This window comes from Castor canadensis, chromosome 6, assembly GCF_047511655.1.
Source record: "Castor canadensis chromosome 6, mCasCan1.hap1v2, whole genome shotgun sequence".
In the NCBI taxonomy this organism is placed as follows: Eukaryota; Metazoa; Chordata; class Mammalia; order Rodentia; family Castoridae; genus Castor; species Castor canadensis.
Window position 1 is genome coordinate 160412167 of NC_133391.1, and position 21261 is coordinate 160433427.

The 21261-nt window shown below is 32.3% G+C and overlaps 1 protein-coding gene across 4 annotated transcripts in view; it reads left to right on the top strand.

Annotated features, from left to right (window-relative positions):
- Cdh18 (cadherin 18) overlaps positions 1-21261 on the top strand; it is a 467108-nt gene that overhangs the window by 228283 nt on the left and 217564 nt on the right. For all 4 annotated transcript variants that reach the window (XM_074077698.1, XM_074077700.1, XM_074077701.1 and 1 more), the window contains one exon: positions 1058-1352. In XM_074077698.1, the coding sequence (XP_073933799.1) occupies positions 1058-1352 (295 nt within the window). The remainder of the gene's footprint in view (positions 1-1057; positions 1353-21261) is intronic.

Sequence of the window (21261 nt, forward strand, 5' to 3'; positions counted from 1 at the left end):
TACTATTTCTATTTCTAGCTAGAAATATAATACTAATGCTCATGGAAGTATTTAACTCAATCATGATGTTATAAATTAAAATAGAATCTTAAGTATAAGTTCAGTGCCTTTCAAAATTATTCACTTATGTTCGATTGACAAAAGAGGTTATATTATCTCAATATATTTGTTACCTTTCTTTTTATTTATTCATTTATTTATTTATTTTTTATTCATATGTACATACAATGTACCTTTCTTATAGAAAACTTTTCCTTGCTGATTTATTATTTTTAAATATCTACCAAAAGAATATTTAGCAATTTTAATTTATCAAGTGATAAATTAGTATATTTCCATTAATTAAAATTTATTCTTTGCTTAATGGTTAAATCAATACTACTAATTATACTTTGAGTTAATTTCTCAATCCTTAAAGATAAATTACCACCAGTGCTTTTAAATTCTTAATCTAAACATTTATAATATAACAAAATCTATTTTGTTTTTTCAAATCATGACAATACTTCTTTGACAAATGTATGTCTTTTGTTGAAATTTTAATAATTAATTTGAATATCTATTCAAATTATGAAAAGCAACAGTGTCTTATGAAAAGCAACGCTGATGTACTAAGTATTTCATTTTGGGGAATAGGTGTAAAATATGAAATTTTTTTAAGCAAGCAAGAAGTAAAGAAATATAGTTCTTGCCAGGTGAGAGGGGTCTTGATAAAGGGTTGTCCAAGAATTTCTTTTCCCAATTTTGTATTAGTTACTGAGATGTTGACTTAGGAGAATGCTACCAATGGTTATTATCATCCTTTTAATAAATATTGATTTCTCTTAAAGCAATATTTGAATCTCAGACAAATCATGATATTATCTATATACATATTAATACCACATAGACAAAGACTGTAAGAAAATAAATGACTACAGTTGCAGGCAAAACACTGTGGAGGGAAGAAAATTCATAGTCAAACAAAGTATTAAATTGTAGACAGAGAATTGTCAGAGAAAACGATATGAGGTAGGTATACAAGTGCATGTTAAATTTTTCCATGCATATTTTTCAGCTGCACTCCAATTCTGACAAAGGTGATGGGTCTGTCAAGTACATCCTTACTGGAGAAGGAGCTGGGACTATATTTATCATTGATGATACCACGGGTGACATCCACTCAACGAAAAGCCTGGACAGAGAGCAGAAGACTCATTATGTGCTTCATGCCCAGGCTATTGACCGACGAACAAACAAGCCTCTTGAACCTGAATCTGAGTTCATCATCAAAGTACAAGACATTAACGACAATGCTCCCAAATTCACAGATGGACCATACATCGTTACTGTGCCTGAAATGTCAGATATGGGTAAGGACAGTTATTGCTATGCTAAAGACATTATTGTAGTTATTTAAAATTCAAAAGTCATCTCTGGAAGACAGGTTTTTAAGTGTGTGTGCTTGTGTGAGTGTAGAAATATGAAGAACTATCAAAATTTTTGAATATTCCATTTGTATACAATGTTAAAGATTATTGCATCTATTATAGCATTCATTAAAATTAATTTTGGAATATGTAAGTATAGACAATGCTTTAACCTCAAGGAAAAATTACAATTGGATATCACTTATAGGTCTTGCTCAATTGCTATATTTTTGACATAAATTGTTCATGCATATTTTTTAGAACATACCAACATATTCAATGTGACTCTTTGCCTAAAAGAAAGAATACATACTCTCTGAAATTTCTGGATAAATATCTTTTTAACTTATAGTTCATGCTTGAATTAAAATAACATTTATACTAGTAATAGTTTCCACATTAATCAATAAAATGTTTTCATGTACTACTAAGTACATTCATTTACATATCTTACTTATTTCAAAATATATAACATCCTTGGTAAATACTTGAATACTATTTTTAAAATGTGAAATTTGGCATAAAGTACTTTCTCAAAATTCACATATCTGTGAAATAATCAAGCAGGAATTAATTTTAGTTTCATGAGAATGTAAACATTGCAGTTGATATTTCATAATTTAAGTCTCAAGTTGCTCTGATGATGTGTGGCTTTTCCACCATTCAATGACTTTTGTGGTCTAGCTATTTTATTTTTATGGCATGGATGAATTTCCTAAAAATAATTAAAGTGAAAGCTTTCTTAATGATTTTTGACTATCTTGATGAGACTCTAAGCTTGGTTTCATAACATTGTTTTGAATGAAGTCTTTAAATTTGACCTTACTGTATACATTAAACAATATCCTTTAAGTTAAGGATATTGTATTTGCTAATCAAATTTCTGTGAATTCTAATATCCACAGTTTATTTTTTTTTAATGACAGAAAAAACATCTTCCCTTACTTACTTAAAAAGTTCAGCTTATTTTAGTTCTCCTGAGATACATGGTTGCTCCTTCAGCTGTCAAGGGAGTACTAAGAAAGGGAGAATAAAGCCTCCTTAGCCAGATTCTCCAGAGATAAAACAATTACCCAACTAGTTCCCTCTGGATCATAGTAGATAGAACACAGGGATTAGCCTCAACAAGCCTGGGCAGCAGTCCAGAATATATTCAAGCTTATTAGTCTCAAAAGAAGTAGAGAAGATTGATGGGCTCAGTACTGTTAACCCTGGTGAGTGAGAATTTGTTTGCGTGTAAATCTCAGAACAGAATACACTGTGTCTGCCAAGGGACTGACAACCCATTGTCCAATCCCTTCTACCTTACAAAGGCAAAGACCTCTCTGGCATCATCACTTATATAATTGCTTCAGGTTGGATATTTCAGGAAGTAGGTGAGAGTCAGTAAGTGCAAACGAAACAATTATTACCATATGAGAAAGCACCGGAGAGAATAAAACAGGCAGAGTAGTCATTATGTTTCAAAAGAATAGTAGATGATAGGAGCACTGGAAATGTTTTAAGGACACAATGGAGATATTTCTGCAATTCAAAACCATGTATCTTATTTTGGATTTTTTAAACAAATAAGTAGTAAAACCTCAATGTATGGATTGATCATGAATACTCACTGATTTGACTTATCTAATTCTTTTGTACTTGAGAACACATCAGTCTAAAAGTAGTTGAGAAGAGCAACAAAGTAAAAAAGTATGAAAAATGTGGAAATTGTGTGAAAAACATGACATTTAAAGGAAATATTTATTAGGACTATCATGTGAGCAAAGTATGTTCGTTCCCGGAGAGCAAAGAATAGCTGTAGAAAAAGAAAATAATATTTTTCCTTTTAGTGAAGAAAATGAACTTAGAAATAGGCAAGTTTAACAAAATTTCTGAGTTACTGGAAAGAATGATTCAATGAGAATCAAATTGAGGTACATCCTTTATGTATTCTAAATTCTAAGGAATGAGAAAAAACTTAACAGACTTTCAGATTTTTCAAATTTACCAAGTATGGAAAGAATATGAACTTCATATTTTTTACTTGACGTTCTGGAATTTGGTAGATAACTGAATCCCATTTAGAGTCAATAAAGTAAAGACAGGCTCCCTAAAGGAGGTTTGGAAGGCCAAAAGCCACGTTTTTTCTTAAATGTGGAACATAGAACTAATACAAGTACAGCAGCACTATGGAAAACAGTTCACGCTAAGAGGTGGTCACATGTAAAACGGGGAGTGTAAAAGAAGGAAATTAAGAAGGTGATTATGGTTAAGGTACTTTCTATATAAGAATGAAGATAGAATTTTTAAACCTGTTGGAATGACCATAAGAAGGATACTGAGGTAGAAAGAAGAAAAATAGAAGAGATGAAGCAATTCAGGTTATAATAAATGGAAAGGTCACAAAGAAACTCCCTGTGTAATTATCTTAAACAAACAAAAATATCATTTTTTTTTCTTTTACAAAATCGGAGAATAGGAGTTCAGAACAGGTCCTCCTGGGGGTAGGGAGGGGTTGATACCAATGGGAGGGGAGAGCAGGTGGAGAAAGAGTATGAGATGGAGAATATAGTGCTAGTGTTAACATCGACGCGGTCTGTAATCACAAAACTTCCAAATTCATTGTGTCCCTTGGGAAGAATCCATCACAGGACATGTGGATGTAAATTGAGTTTATTAAAAGTTAGGAAAGGAAAATACAAAGGGGAGTATGGTAGGGCCCAGGTGGAAGCCAGAAGCTGAAAAAGTATGTTTGTTCTTCAGGTGCTTTTAAAACCTATAATAACCTATTGGAAAGGGATTCCCATCCAATAACCAATGAGTGGAGAGGGGCATGGGTGGTTCCCGGCCAGGTGAGGGTGGTTCCTGAGCCAAAGCATGGTTAATCTAAGATGTCATATTTTTCTATGCATTACCAACTTCCCCTAATTTAGCCTGCCTTACTAATACTGTATACACATCCATATAAAAGGAAAATGATACTTATTGAAACTATTCCAGGAATGACGGGAGTGGGAGATAAAAGAGAATGATGGAAGGAGTGAATTCAAATATGATATATTTGATATATTGTAAGAACTTTAGTAAATGCTACAATGTACCCCCAGCAAAACAATAAAAAAAGACAGAGAGAATGAAAGGCATCGCTAGAAAAAGAAACCCCAAAAGTTCACCTATTATGCCTGTGTTTTCGGTAGGCCTAGATCACATCTCAATGTTTGAGAATAAGGAGCACCCACCTTAGTCTTCAGAACCATTGTCTAATGATTAGGCATTGTTTGAAGATATGACAGCTGTGTGTATTCTTTCAACTAAGAAAATATTAAGGACATAGATTAGAACCCCCATTTTGAGTCTTTACTCCCATTTCCTGAATAGGGAACAAGAATGTTTCTTCTTTTTATTTTTCCCACATCTCCCTAATTCATCTTCTTATGCTAAAATGAATCATTGGTAAATCTTCAAAATAAAGTAAAATAAAAGTCTAAGATCTTAAATCTTTGTTCAATTAAAATGTGATCCATCTGTGATAGTAAAAATATATTCTGAGAAAGATCCAGAAAGCATATCCTTCTCCTTCTGATATAGAAAAATATTTGAGAAAGTATTTGAAATTAAAAAGAGGAAGTGAATCAGAACAGAGATCTTTAAGTTAAAAGGAAAAAACACAAGTTAGCTCATTGAATGCTGAAGTAGATAGGTCTATGTACATATAAACAAAGCAGTAAGTGTAAATGAGCACTTTTGCAGAGCAAAAGTGTACTGTACAGTAGAAGAATCACAAAACATAAAGGAATGAGTGACAAAAGGATGTGGGTTCAGAAAATGGGAACAAGGTTAGTCATTTCAAATTCCACTTCTGCAAATTGAGGAGAATGTAGCAATGAGGAATAGGTCATGTTATTAAGTTCTCTGACTGACAGGAATATAGTTGAGGAACAACAAAAAAAATAATACCCTAAAGTAGTATAGAGCAATCACAAAGCAGAATAAGTTTTAAGTTTCTACACTTCTGTGATTCTAGGCAAAATTATATTTAAAAAGTAATTGTGTGGTTGGCCAGATATGGTGGCACATATCTGTAATCCCAGTTACATGGGAGGTGGATGTCTAAACAATTGTGATTTAAGTCCAGCTTTGGCAAAGAGTTATTAGGACTGTTTTTCAAACAACAAGCTGGGTGTGACTGCACCAACCCATGATTAAGGCTCTGTGTGAGGCATAGTAGGAGGATCACAGTCTGAGTCAGGCCTGAGGAAAAACACAAAACCTTGTCTGCAAAATAGCTAAAGCAATAGTGGCTGAGTACTTGGCTCAAGTAGTATCATACCATCATGCTTGCCCAGCTAGCTAAGGAGGTTCTGAGTTCAAAACACAAGTAATGCCAAGAAAAAGTAATTTTAATAGTAAGCGATAGACTAATATTAAAGATTATATTTCATTAATTCTGCATAAGCTTATTATTGTGAGTAAACAAAAACAGAAATCATCACAATAGCACATAAAGCAATTCACATTACATTATGAAGATAGAAAATATCGTCTTAAAATCAGTGAAGAGAAAGCTTGCTTTGTATCTTGTCCTTATGGGTGGAAGCTATTGCATTAACTCCAATCTGAGAAATAAAAACTTAAGAATTTTGTACAACAGGACTCAGCAGACAATGGCCAGGAAGAACACTCTAGGTTGTTATCTGATTTTGCAAGTAATGATTTACTGAGACACAGCCCCACTCATTAATTTCAAGATTCTCTTCAGGAACGAGGTTGAATAGTTGAGAGAATCACCATAGAACTCAAAAAGCCTAAAATATCTAATAGACTGCTTTTCATAGAAAAAGATTTCATGATTTCCATTATAAAATATTTCAGTGATGGATGATACTCAAGTCAGGAGAACAGTGGAGGAGAGGATGTTGATACAGTCCTGGTGGATACTTAACCAATATCTAACTGTCACTTCTGTTTTACCAAGAGAATTACTGTATTTCAGGCTGATAATATACAGTGTTAATCATTTGCCTTCATCTAGAGGTGGGCCTGTAACTTAGCTGGAACTGTGTGATGTGTGATGTAGTTGGAGACCAATACGGTGGTGCCCCCAAGAGTGATATTGTTTTTTTTCCAAAGATACACTTTCCTTTAATGGAGATATGTCATGAAAATGTAGCAGGTATTTACAATTCCAACAATAACACAGGAAAATGGTGAATAAAACAAAACAAATCTACCATATTCACCGTCATTCATCCTTTCCCTCTGCCCATCCTAAAACCATCCTCAGAAAAGACCTGTATTACTTATCTGTTCTTCAAATTTTAAAAGTATATTTACAGTATAAGGAGTTTTTGCTTTGGCACTTCAGGCTTGTATATATCATGTTTTAATCAAATTAGTCCATCATTACTTTACTCTTTATGGTCATATTCCCTTAATATTTTCATATATGAAATTTGAAAAATGAAACTTATTGAAAGTGAAAAAGGATGAAAGTGATGGAAGGGATAAATCTAACCAATGACATATTTTAACTACACATGTAAATATCACAATGTATCCGCCTGTATAGCTATTATATGTTAATAAAGACAATCTTATCTATAATAAAAAATAACAAGTTTTGGACAAGATGTGAGAAAAATACAACATTCATATATCACAGGTGACAATATACAGCTATTGTGGAAAGCAGCCCAGCAGTTCCTCAAAAAACTGAACTTAAAAATACCATTTGACCCAGAAATACCACTCTTACATATATAGCCATGAGAAACGAAAATGTGTCCACACAAGAACGCAAATGTTCATAGTCACATTATTCTTAATATCCAGAGTGTGGAGGCCCCCGAATGTCCATCAAATAATGAACAAAATGTGGCTTAGCTTTACAATGAAATATTCTTTGGCCATAAGAAGCAATGATGGACTGATGGATGCTACAGCATGGAGGAACCTTGACGGCATTATAAGTAACGAAAAAAGCCAGCATAGAAGACCATGCATTATATGATCCTAGTTGTATGAAATGTCCAGAACAAGTAAGCCTAGAGAGACAGAAAGGAGGTTGATGGTTGCTAAGGACTGGGAGTAAAAGTTGAGATGTTGATGGTCCTGGTGGCCATTGTAGAGAGAGTAGGGGGAAGTGGTAATTAAAGGTTTCAGAGGTGATGAAAATTTCTAAAAGTGGTTGTGGAAATGCTAAAATAAGTCTGTAAATATTCTAAATGCCACCAGATTGAATTAAAATGATTAAAGCATTTATATCTGAAAAAAGACACTATAAAAATTATCCTATGACTGTCAAAAACAAAAAAACAAATCAAAGAACCTGAAAAATGATGCCATCACTAAACTGATTTTCCAGGCTCAGTCTAAAAATCCTAAGATGATTCTTAGGAAAATAAACTTCCTTCTATTTACACTTTTTAATTGATAATTGAACACATGCAACTAAATTAATTCTTTTCTAGGTTTTAATGTGGGCATACAAACTAAAGAACTGAATCTAATACTGAATCCAGAAAAGTGAGAAAGTTTCTGGCTTCAGATAAGTAACAGTGATGCAATTTTTAAATTAAATGCCTGGGTTTGGGATTGATTCATGAAATCCTCACTCCTTTTCCTTTCCACTAATTCACTATTTACTTATGATGTAACATGACTTTGCTATGGGAGAAATTTTCAATTCTACCTGAGGGTAACTACTAGATGATGTCAGATGTATGCACCTGATTGAAATCAACCAAAGAATCAATTGTGTCTACACAAGTCCTAATCAATGAATAAAAGGAACTGGACATTTTGGATGTAGGCTTTAAGTTTTGCAGTCTATCTAGAACTGACTGCTACAACTGACCAAACATGTTCTGCCAGGATCTGTGACTGTAGGTCACCACAGCAACTGTGGCAACGATTTCAGTTACAATTACAAAGATAACTTGTTGGACCATCATGATGTATGGGTATCCTTCTACACAAGATGAAACTGAAATCTAGAATTAAGTGGTTTGTTCAAAATTAAATGATTAATAAGAAAATTTCTAAGCTAGGTATATATTTGGCTTTAACAAAGTCAAACCGGATCTAAGGTATTTGTAGAACAAGTCTTTAAAGCATAGCAGTAATGAAAAAAAAACATGAATTCATCAGAATTACTCAGGTAAAGAAGGTCATTTTTTAACTTATTAGAATAGACTTTTTTATTATTATTATAATGCTCCTTTTGTACAAGAGATGTAGTTGGGGAATGGCAATAAATCATAAAAGGGGAAAAATTCAACCCAGGTTCCAAGGAAATAAAGGCATACACATTTATTTTATTAGAATCAAATCCCTACAGAGTCCAACAGGGACATGATTTTGAAAAAAAAAAAGTCCCTCTGACAACCCTAAGAACTTGGTGATTTCAATGGCGTGCATTATGAGTTAATAGAATGGTTGAGGGCCCCTCTCAAGGGTGGCAAGGAACAACACAAACTGAGACAGTAGTAGATTTCAGATGCTGAGAAAATGTGGAATGGAGTGTTTCCCACCACACTGAAATACAAACAAAATGTTAAATAAATTCACGATATAACTTGTAAAAACCGAACTACCAATGATTCCCATATCTGAAACAAAATAAGACAAGGATTCAAATGATTTGAAAATGTAGATGCCCTATAACTGTGATAAACCTAATAAAACAAACAGAAAATCTGAAATACTTATAAAATGTATGACAGACATTGGAGTGATTTTGTTACATAGGAGTTTTTAATAAGAAATATATTATCATAAGACAAATCAAAACTGGGAAATTACTTCAGCAGGATACTCACAGGAAAAAGAAAAGTTTATTACACAAAATCTCAAATTTCACTAGTAATGAAAATCATAGAGGAAAAGACAACAAAGTTCACATGCTAAGTGTAATAGACTCTTGGTATGCTTGAGTATGTGGTTCCAAGGAGACCACCACTGAGGAAAACCACGCATACCAACATTGCAAAGAGTTCAGGACTATATTGTGGATGCTTGATTTTTCCCAGAACACTAAGTAAGTAGCTTTCATTAAGATAAACTTAACTTCACTTTATCACTTATATTAAGTATACTACATGCCCTTTTAGGCTTAGAAGGAATATCCTAAGTTTTACTTTGATTTGTGGGCACCATTTGCTTTTACGGGAAGCATATTCTAGCAAAATTTAGGGCAAAGAAACACTCAGCAGATTGCACAATGATTTAAACACAGTTGATAAAAACACAGAACTAAGAGCTTCTTTACATTGAGCAGAATAATGTGCACAGAGGAATTAAATTTTTGTTTTGGAAATTTCTTTTGAATTTTTAATAAGTGTATTATTAGTATTAATTATTGTTGACTGCACTTGTTTAAAACCATGTGTAATAAATCAGTAAATAAGCTGGGCTTAAATATGCAAGTTTAGGAATTTTGAGTTGTTACTGCCCAGAACCATCCTAGACCAAAAATGAAGTGAAAAAGGGCCGAGGGATTAGGTTTAGTGGTAGAAGGTTTGACTAGCTTGTATAAGGTCTTGGATTCAATCCCCTGTACCTCAAAGAAGAAAAAAAAAAGATACACTGTTTTCAAACAGTAGATAAAAGACTAACAACAATGTCAGTAGGTGATAATGCAACTTTTTTCTGCATGTGATGCCTGATAATATCATTGTTTATGTCCTATACTCATTGAGTTTTCAATCATCCAATCATTAATAAAGTCTCTGTGTGTATCCAGTTCCTTCTAAAAAGTGAAAGTAAAGGCATTTTATGTGCTGAGAGCTGTGATAGGAGCTAATAATAAAATGGTAAATAAAACAAAATGATTGTCTTTGAGCAGACTGTAGACATATAAATGGGAAATTAAATATAGTACTTGATAACCATGAAAATAGAGCAAACACAGAGTTGGACAGAAAGCCCAACTTGTGGATTAGAAATATTCATAATGCTCAGAAAGTCATTAGCCAGAAAAAAGTGATAAAAACGAGAGACATTTGACATTGAGGGTATAATGATGTCCAATACTCTTTCCTTCCTTTAGGATTATAGTCCACTTACAGGTGTGTGTGTGTGTGTGTGTGTGTGTGTGTGTGTGTGTGTGTGTGTGCGTGTACAGATGAAATAAGTGAGAAGATCATACAAAACATGGATTCCCAATATGAATTTGCAAAATATGAGAGTACAGAGATGGCAATACCATAAACCTCCAATTGTGCAAGATCTTACCAGATTATTATTTCTTGCACATCACGAGTGCTAAGTAATGGTCACATAACCACTTTAAGTAAGTGTGGTGTGACACAAGTCCAGGAAGAAAGGCATAATGTGGTTGGGTATTTCTTAGCAGTGGTATGTGTCCGAAGAAATAATGTGGCATTTTAGATCATTTAATAAAGAAGCAAAGATAAATTGAAGTGGATTTGAAGCACCCACTTATCTAAAGTATCTCTTTATTGCTTTGATTTACACAAGGCAATTTCAACCATTATCATGTTTTTTCAAGGAAAGCTTTTCAAACTTTCCCAAAATTAATATTTTAGACTGAACAGTTCTTTGTTGTATGGAGCTGCTCAGGACACAGTTGTGTGTTTAGCAGCTTCCCTGGCCTCTGTCCAATAGACACTAGCAACATCTCTCCATCACTAAGTTGTGAGGTTTCCAAATACTGTCAAATGTCTTTTGTGGTAAATTGTTCTTGGTTGAGAATGACTGTCCATGGGAACATGTAAGATAGATATATGAAAAAAATTAAAATAGAAACATGAATTTGAGAATATATTTGCTTAATTTACAGGTGCATCCAAAGAGAATTTCATAGTCATATATGTGCAGAGCTGGAATGCACATGACATATATTTGATTACCAAAAACTATTCTATCTGACTAAGTAATTTTGCCATTCAAATACTAATTGTCATACTCAAATATACAATAGCATAAAAATGACAAGGAAGACATTTGGATAAAATTATTTTATTTTCGTCTGCAGAAAGAAAAGTGATGGTTTGACTAATATGAAATTTAGTGTTTTATAGAGCCTTTATTTAGAAGAATACAACTTAAATAATGTATAGTAATTCACATTAGTGGCTTTCATGTATATGTGCAAAGATGTGAAATTTAGGACTAGAAGGTAGTAAGGTAATAGCTATGTTTTGGATTTGCTTATAGCATGTACTCAGAGCTGAATTGCTGGAAGTTCAGACCAAGGATGGTGTTGTTGAGATCTGGTTCTTCTGGGACCTCAGTTTCCTGCAGAAATATATTTACATAATATATATTTGTATGTGTACTAAAATATTTCTATATTATTTTAACATATTTGTATAACATATTTATAGTTAAATGTGTTATATAAATATATAGTACATTTACTTGCATAAATATTTGATCAATTTCAATGGAGTGAATATATTTAAAAACAATGACATTATTATGTGTTTATTGCTAATATAATCTGAATAGTTCATAAGAGAATCATATATTTTACCAAAGAAAATTCAGGAATTTTCTTTTCTTTTTTCTATATCATGAAATGTATTATTATGCTAGTATTGATGATCATCTTGGTCCATTTCTGTAGTTATGACAAAACACCTGAGGCTAGGTTACTTCCAAAGAGAAGAGCTACAATGTTGGAGGTTGAAAGTATAAGATCAAGTGTCCCCACCTGTTTGGTCACTGGTGAGGAGTCATGGTGAATGATGCTTCAAAGATGGAAAATCATGTAGGATTCAAGAGTCAGTCTCACTCTTTTTATAACAACCCACTTGTCAGGAAACTAACTAGGATCCCACAAGGACCACATTAATTTCTTGTGACAGTGCTCTAGTTGTGTCTCACTAAGCCACATCTCTTAAAGTTTCACCACCACTCAACATCACCAAACTGGGACCAAATGTAGAACTGAACCTCTGGAGGACTCAATCTAACAATATCCAAACCATAAAAATTGTCTTTACTGTCTTCTGTCAGTTATCCTATGAAGATGCTTATTTAATTTCTCTAATTAAAATACCACCTATTTCATAAAGTCCAAGATTATTTCTATTATTTTATCACATATCCAATTACTTCAAAACTAAGACTTGAAAATATAAGTTAATACTAATGTTACACCAAACTAGAAAGATGAAACTCACCATGAGATACAATTATACCTGATTTTGGAATCAGAGTCACTTGAATGTGTGGCACTTTTGAAATGAAAGTAAGATGAATAAAATAGTCCTTGAAATAGTATGTGTAAGTGACATTACCATTCTCACTTCAAAAGTGCCTCATAATAAATTTGGCTGTATTTCAGTGGTAAATATTATTATCAATGACAACTGATCAAGGTGTTTGCTTTAATTATGTGTATTGATAACTCCTCTTTCCTCTTTTAAAAAAAATTGTCTCTTTCATTTTTGTAGAAATATACTTATATTTCTGCAAGTATAATCTTTGCCTTCAATTCCAGATTTTTTTAGTATGAACTTAAATTTGACTGTATTGTAGTCACTGTAAATTTTGTAAAATATGCTTTGTATCTAGAAATGGTTTCCAAGAAAATCATACTAAATACAATGTAACTTGGCTAAAAATGAAGTTCACATCTTCTGTAATAAAGTAATATTTCTAAATGGGAATGTATAAATCCCCACTTCTTCTGTACAAACATAAAGTACAACATTCATCAGCTGAGCTGTCTGAGGTCTCAGCTGTGTGATTCTTGTGGGATCCTTGATCTGTCAGTCTCTAGTAAGACAGACCCAGCTGCTTTATATGCATTCTTAGGGTAGTGTTTCTTTGAAGAGGAATCGCAGAAATTCTACTGTTCGTTTTCTGTTATGTTATTATTGTAACCTCTTCACTAAACAACATATGCTCTACATGTATGTGAAATAAACACATGATCACTCTTCCCACTTACAGTTATGTCTTGAAAAAGGATTATGTGGAAAAATTGCCTCTTAATTTTTGTACTGTCATTGTTAAGATGTCTAGTAAAAATTCATAATTGTTTACTTAGGTAAACATCCATTTTATTTTCCTATGTGTGATTAAATTTTTGCTGTAAATTCAATAAGGAATAAATAATCTAAAGTATTTTCTTACTTTCATTCAAAGGTTGTGGTAATTGAGTAGATTGAGTTTTATGCCATATCTGAGTTTTCTTCATATTTCCATTTGCTTTTTTTGGAAAGTAAACTAGACCTGGGATTCTGCAATAAAGCTGTCCAATTCACAATAGGAAATACCTGACTAATACAGATAAAATTTTCTCCATTTTCTGAGACCTAGTTCATTCAAATTAAATCTACATACCAGCTTTAGAATGTGGCAAAGAATGATTTTCAAGTGTATACATTTCTATGTAGAAGATGGAAAACACACATGCATATACACATGCACTCACGCATGCATACACAAAGCTTGAGTTATATACCCAATGCTTTTGCTGGTTTTGTGGCATTCAGCTAGCATCTTGGGTTTTTGCCTAGGCTGCTCTTGAACCCTGTTTTACCTATGTCTACCTCCAAGTTCCTGAGATTGCAGGCCTTGCTACCACATCTTGCAGTAGTATATTACTCACACTCCTGTCAGGAAATTGTGAAAAGTATAAGTATAATTTCCTTAATATCCAATGGATATATCATATTGATTTCCAAACTGACTTTCCTTCTGTTAAAGGAAAGAATGTTCTTTTAAAATAAATGTATCTCAAAATTCTTGCTACAAGTAGTATTTAAATCACCTGGGACTTACTATTTTAATGCTTACTGCTTTAAATTATAAAACTACTTTGAACTTGTATGGTAGCCAGTTTGGGTTCCTTAAAACTTATCTTAAAACTTAAAAATTACCTTAAAACTTAAAAATTATCTCAGTATTCCTCAAAATATATTTTTATCTTAGTATCATGTGTACCTGACAAAATATGTCAACCAAAACAGGTTGTAAATAAAGAAAATGTGAATAGGATGAATAAGGCTGAACTATCAATATTTTACATAGAGGCTGAGAGGTTTATTCAATGTGGCAGTGTTCTATGCCTTCAGCATATCTCTTATATAAAACAAGTTTTCTCAATAAATCACTTTTATTATTCTCCAAGATTTACTGGCGCTACATACAATCTCATCCTTACTCATCACATAAGAGGGCTTTCTGATGTTTGCCTATTAAAGAGCTGTTCTATTCTTTTGTTTGTTTGTTTTCCTCTGATGTGAACATTTTGGTTTACTGAAATCTATTTTCTAGTTTATTCTTATTTCCCAATACTCCTATTGTGAGCAGTCTTTGAAAAAAATCACTAAAGGTTTTATGATAAAATGAAAACATCATTTTTCTTTCTTTGTACAGAAGTTTATAAAAAGTCCTCTTCCTTATTTTGAAACCTTTAATTCAATAAACTACCGAGGTGACTTCCCTCAGTTCTTGTCCGTGTTCTATTTACAAGGGCTTTCTTGGACTGTGAAATGTTCACCTTTAATATTGGAGGTTAAGTATCTCAGTTGTATCTTTCCCCTATTTATCCCTTTTCAGTGTTGTCAGATGTTTTTGATGATCTCAGAATCTTCAGGGGATCTTATCGACTGTTGGTTTCTTATCTTAGGATTTTCATTTCTTTTTGAAATGTTTATGGTTTCTTTTTGGAATATGTTCTGTGACATGTCAGGGGAGATATATCAGAAAGATATGTCTAAAGGTATTTTATGTGACAATAACAAAAAATACCTAAATTTCAGAAACTTTGAACAATAAACCTTGATCTCTCACTCAGGCTGCACCATGGCTGGTCTGAAATGGCTTTGCTGCAAGCTGTCTTTCCTTAGCGAAAATTACTACTGAGCCACCTCTTTCCTCAAAACAAGGTTACTGTAGTACTTTATTGTCGATGACAGTTTGGAATTAAGGATACCACAGAGGGTCTTTACATGAAAGTCACATAAAAGGGTCTTTATATGAAAGTCATATTAAAATATCAGATGTTTTTCTTCTTGTTCTTTGCTTCATCTACATGTGATGATTCTTCTTGTGTTCTGTCATGATGAATATGAAAACTAATTCTAACCAGAGATCAAATTATTTAAAAACATGTTATAGATCACTTAAAATATGTGAACATGAAAATATCATATGGATGGTACTCTGTATTTTAATATCCAAGTGAGCATTTCAAAATATCTAATCAAGTAAATAAAAATATTAATAGCAGAGTATTATTGGCTAACTAGTTTGGAGATTTAACTGTACACCTGGACAATGCCCAGAACATTAAGTGTGGTGAAGCAAACTTCTTGAGTCCTTTCTTAGCATTACCAACTTCTCCATGTCTTTGCAGCTGCAGTCTCATTGTGTGCATGAACTACACACCTGTGCATGTACCAGAGTGCAAATTTGGTTGCAAAACTGTTCCAAGACATATACTCATACCTCTTAGCTGAAAGAACAGTAGGGGACCCATGCTACTGAATCTATTTTTGTTAATTTTATTGATCATATTGGATATTTTGAGTAAAAAAAGTACAATTTTTTTTCAGGGAGGTAAGTACAATTTCAGTGTCTTTTCCCTCCAAAAAAGCAAGCATAACAGTATCTTTTTTATCTTTTTCAGAATTTTGTCTCCACTTATTCAAAGTGTAGAATATACTACAAATAAGACATGCAATTTTGTATCTACTTAAAAATTTGTCATGTATATCTCCATGACAACTATGCAGCTATATAAAAAAGAATACATTGATTCTGATAGCAAAATGATGAAATATAAGAGGAAATATGGTTTTCACATATGGAAGGACTTGAAAAATTTTAAAAATTTCAAATATCTGCAGACTAGGAAAACTTTGAACTATTTATTTATTAGGTGCTTAATGTCAGTAAAACAGTAATAACTGTGTGTGTTATATTTCTAGAAAAAGAATGAACTGGATACAGGCAATAATGAGTGAAAAATATGTCAAGTGCATTAAGAAATTCTAAAAAGATTTTCAATTTTGGCATTTTGAACATTCTCATTCTAGTGGCAAAACTTTAGAAATGTGGACATTTGCATCATTTTAATTTGGCCAATCATGCTGTTCCTCATAGAATAGTATTTTTTATAATCAAATAGTGGTTATTCTTGATTTTGTAATGCTTGTACATAAAAAAGACCAATCAAATGATAATAAGGAAAAAAGTCTGCTTAGTAAGTTCCTACAGTAACAAAGGTATCAGTCAATGTTGATTGCATTTGGCATAGACTCAAAAACATGGAAATAAGTAGGAGATCTGTATAATGAATAAAAGACCAGGCTTCATATAATGCCGTGATTAGAAGCTGTCCTGTAGGGAAGCTATAGGTGGGACTGACTAAAAGTAGACCACATGGACCTAAATTGGAAATGAAAGATAAAATAAGGAAAGGTGTCAGTTAATTATTAAGTCCTGATCATTTGTGGCTGATTGTTACTAGGATTATTATGTGATTTACTGCATTATAACTAATGGTAATAAAAATATCTATAGATCTGATTTATAGATAGTACCTAGTTCATCGGCTGCTTATTTTCCTAGGCTGACTCCTCAAGATAACAGTTACTAGAATTATATTTGGTCTGTCCATTGCCCGTTTCTATATTGAATTTCTCAAATTAAACCATATAAAAGTATGGAAGTAATTATTTTGTAGAACAACATAATATAATGACCCAAAGATTACAGAACAAAAACCAAGGGAGAAAAAATGCTAACTTACATATAATTCCTTTAAATTATTAGAGCCACAATATTTGCTTTCTAAATTAATGAAGCAAAAGTTAGGGACTTACCATTTTACCTTTAGTGATAAAAGTTATATTATCATAACTAAAGTTAATAATGTAATTAAAACTGTATGATGGGAAGAAGCCTTGAGGGAATTTCAGTGCACATATTCTTCAACTTCATTATGGTGCATCACTGTATTATTTTCAAAGGTAATAACATCGATAGTTTAATATTATAATACGACAATAAGTTGTGTCATAAAGAAAAATGGCTACACTTGACTAGTGGACTTAGTGGAAGCAAAAATAATAAGTAAGGACATTTTTAGTTACATCTGAGTAGTTCTTTCTATTACATTTTATTTTTAGTTTATTCAATATACACATTTTATTAATGAATTATTCTAACTAGCTGGTAAAAAATACATAAGCTGAAGTTCTACCTAAAATATTTAACTAAATGATTGCATATCTCTGTGTGTGTGTGACTGTATATAGAAATATACATAGACACACATATATATCACAAATGTACTTAATCTGTAGTTTATATAATATGGATAGACATAACATCTAGCAATTGTTAAATATTATTGATAAACAGTAGTGAATAATGTCAAAGTATTTCTGGTTTTGCTGATTATCATCATGTGCTTGTTTGTTTAGATTTGTTTTGCTTTATTGCTATTGTGAATGAACATTCAGCTAAAGCACAGTATATTCAGAACAATGTTAAACTTAGCAAAAATGTTAACTTTTGAAATGGAATATTTTTAACAAGGTAAGGCAGTTTATAAATATAAATAATATTTTCAGTAATAAATTGATTTAAATATCAAGAACAATATTATGGATTTAATTGCTACAAACGCCAATTAAATTTATAAGAAATGCTGAATTCTTATAAAACAGCTAGGTCATAAATTCATATTTAAAACTGCATTTTTTCTTGATACTGAGATTACTATATTTCAACTCCATTAATTAAAGAAAAATCTTCTCTCAAAGATGATTTCTAAAATATTCCACAAATAAAAAAGAAACTGGTAGAGTAGTTTGAGCAGTATTTAAATGCTTAAATACTTGCATGTGAATATAAGTTTTCTCTTCATTAAAAACATTCTTCCCTAAAATCTAATCATTTTGTATAGCGTTCAATTAATAGGTCTCTAAATGATATACCTGTCAAATCTGAATATACTGAAAATTTCATTTGTTGAATGTAAATAGCACCTTTGTTTATATCTGAGAGTACTAATTATATTAGAGTTAACTTTAGAAACTAATCTTTATGTTAGGTGGATCATGTTCATTACTCTGAAGAAAGAGATGAATCAATTTTGGGGAGAAATCATCTAAGAAATTCTGTATCTGTGTTCAGTCAGAAAAACAAAATTCATTGCCAGTTAGATTAATACAAGATTAAATATATGGAATAAGTTACAAAAATAGTAGAACCGAAAAGTCAGTAGAGTGTGATGAACCAATGAAGGAGTTAATGTACCCACCCCCAGGCTTGAGGTTCTTGTATTATTTAACCCAGAAGAGGAGACTTCTAGAGTGGACAGCCAAGAGGGAGCTGGAAGCATTGCAGAACTGCAGTCGCTGATAGAGACACCACTCACAGCAGAAGGAGTTGGGGATAAAAGGAATAAGGAGGAAAATGAACTGGAGAGGAGAAGGCAGGCTTTTGCTGTTTTACAATTTTCTTTTATTATACCTTCCCCAATGTTCAGTTGGTAAGGAAGGCTAGTCATCAATGATAGGTGTTACAGTCTTGAAAACAAAGCAGAGAAACACTGGATAAGAAATTAATCAAACACTATAGGCAGGTGCATTTATTATATTTATATTATATATAATTATAAATATATTTATATTATTTACCACTTACTCTGAGGGAATTATGAACGGTTTTATGTGGATGTGAGGAGCCCAAAAATTCAGTTCCTGGAGGTGGCTTCCTCCTAATTCTATCACACATACTCATCTGTTAAGATATTTTTACAGGGGGTGGGGGCAGGGGGGAGAAATGAACCAAGCCTTGTATGCACATATGAATAATAAAAGAAAAATGAAAAAAAAAGATATTTTTACTGCCTTGTCCTTTGACTGTGAGGTTGGAATATAAAGCAGCTTCTCCCCAGGTAGATGCTAGTGCATTTTCACTACACATCATCTAGAGACACATAGAAGAAAATGGCAGGAAATTTTAACTATTAAACAAGATTCAACAGAATATGACTGGGTGGAGCAATAGAATAATTTTTAAACAATCACACAGATACTTTCAAAATAGATAAGGCTGTCCTGAGAAATTCTTGAATCTTAGTAATCACCATCAATAAAATTATGTTATATGTAATTTTCTCAACAGACGGATCACATTAATAAATTAAGTGAATTGTAAATAGGGTTTTTCCATATTATTTTAACTCAATACATGAGTTTAAATCATGTCCTTAATATCTTTTGTCCAATTAAGGAGAAGATTATAAAAGGTACTTGAGTATCATGAAATTTCACATTCAGTAGTTTAATAAACAGATCTAATTGAAATTACATAAAAATTAATAACAGCCATAATTTAAATATACAGTTAAAAAGCAGTTTAAATAGTGGTGTTGATATCCAGTCTAGCTGATTTGTAACTGTTCTTACAGAAAGATTATTTAATCTCATGACTCTTGAGTGAATAAAGCTTTAAAAATCACACAGTGACTGGAGACTAGCGTTATTGCTCTGTTGGTGAAATCATAGTCCTCCTGTGTAGAGTGAAATGTAAGTTGTGTCTTGATAACGGTTCATTTTGCACAGTGCCTGGGAAAATCTTCTGAGAATTAAACCCTAAGAGATTTCTTCAGAGAAGTACTTTCAGCCTTCATAAATCTTCAGCTTATTTTTACTCAAGGTTCTTGTTCAACATCGGTTCTCTGGAGGTTTTAACAGAGTTGTGAACTCTGACAAGTCATGCATAGCAATTTGCAATCTCAGAGAGTATTTGCTTGATATTAAAATGCCTTATTAAATATCTCACATTGGTCTTTAGAGATTTTCAAGGAAGTCCAGTCTTTCTGTTTCTCATTGATATGCAACTTAATAAAACATGTGCTATTTATAAAGCAACAGTACAAAAAGATGCCAAGTGAAAAGAATGACACAGTGCAATCCCCAAAGGAAGCAAGACTTAAGTTTTATTGTAGAAAAGATATTTTGAAAGCTTTTCTATGTACTTAAATCTTTTTTAGATTTCTATAAAACATCAGCTGAGATGCATTAATCCCTAGCCTGAAAATAGCTAAGTGGTAGCCATAAGAAATATTTAGTATGAAAATATTGTATAACAAATAGCTGTTGCAACTTTAAAAATGCAGTATTTCTTTACTGATTGTTTTCAAGAGAAATAGTTTCAAAACAGCCAGTGTTTCTGTAACTTCTATGGTTTTTTCTTCATAGGAAGTCAGTTATGTAGGGAAGGGAATCTCGGTTTAATAATTATTAATCAAATCCAAATAATTCCCAGAGAAAATCAGATTCCTTTTTTAATATTCTGATGGAATAATAGAGTTTTAGGCATTATTTTAAGTATTCTCATTGCAAGTTTAACACTAAAGAATAATAATTTTCTCTTTTCTACTATTTGCACAATTTTGGTACCTAGTTTGGATTAAGGAATTGAATGGTTCAACTTTGGAGACTTCTTAGATATACATAAATATTGATATTTTTCACATAAAATTTTAGAAAGCAATAAAGATCACTCGCCATACCTGATGCTTAAAAACATCAAATATTAATCTTTACCCAATTAAATCTACTTGTGAAGATAACTTTTGATTTTCTTCATGTGTCATGCATCTTGTATCAAAGTACATAGAAAACTGTCCACCATTTTTTGACCTCTATCTCACAGACTCAGTTAAAAGCAACTGCAAATGAGGAGAATAAAAATTATTTACTCCCACTGAAAGTACAACATACTGTATTCATTTGTTGTGATCGTCACACAAAAGTACCACAGACCTGCTGATTTAAGCATCAGAAATTTATTATAGCCTAGGTTGAGAAGTAAGTTGCTACCAGGGCCATGCTCTCCCTGAAAACAGCAAGGAGCAATGTTTTCA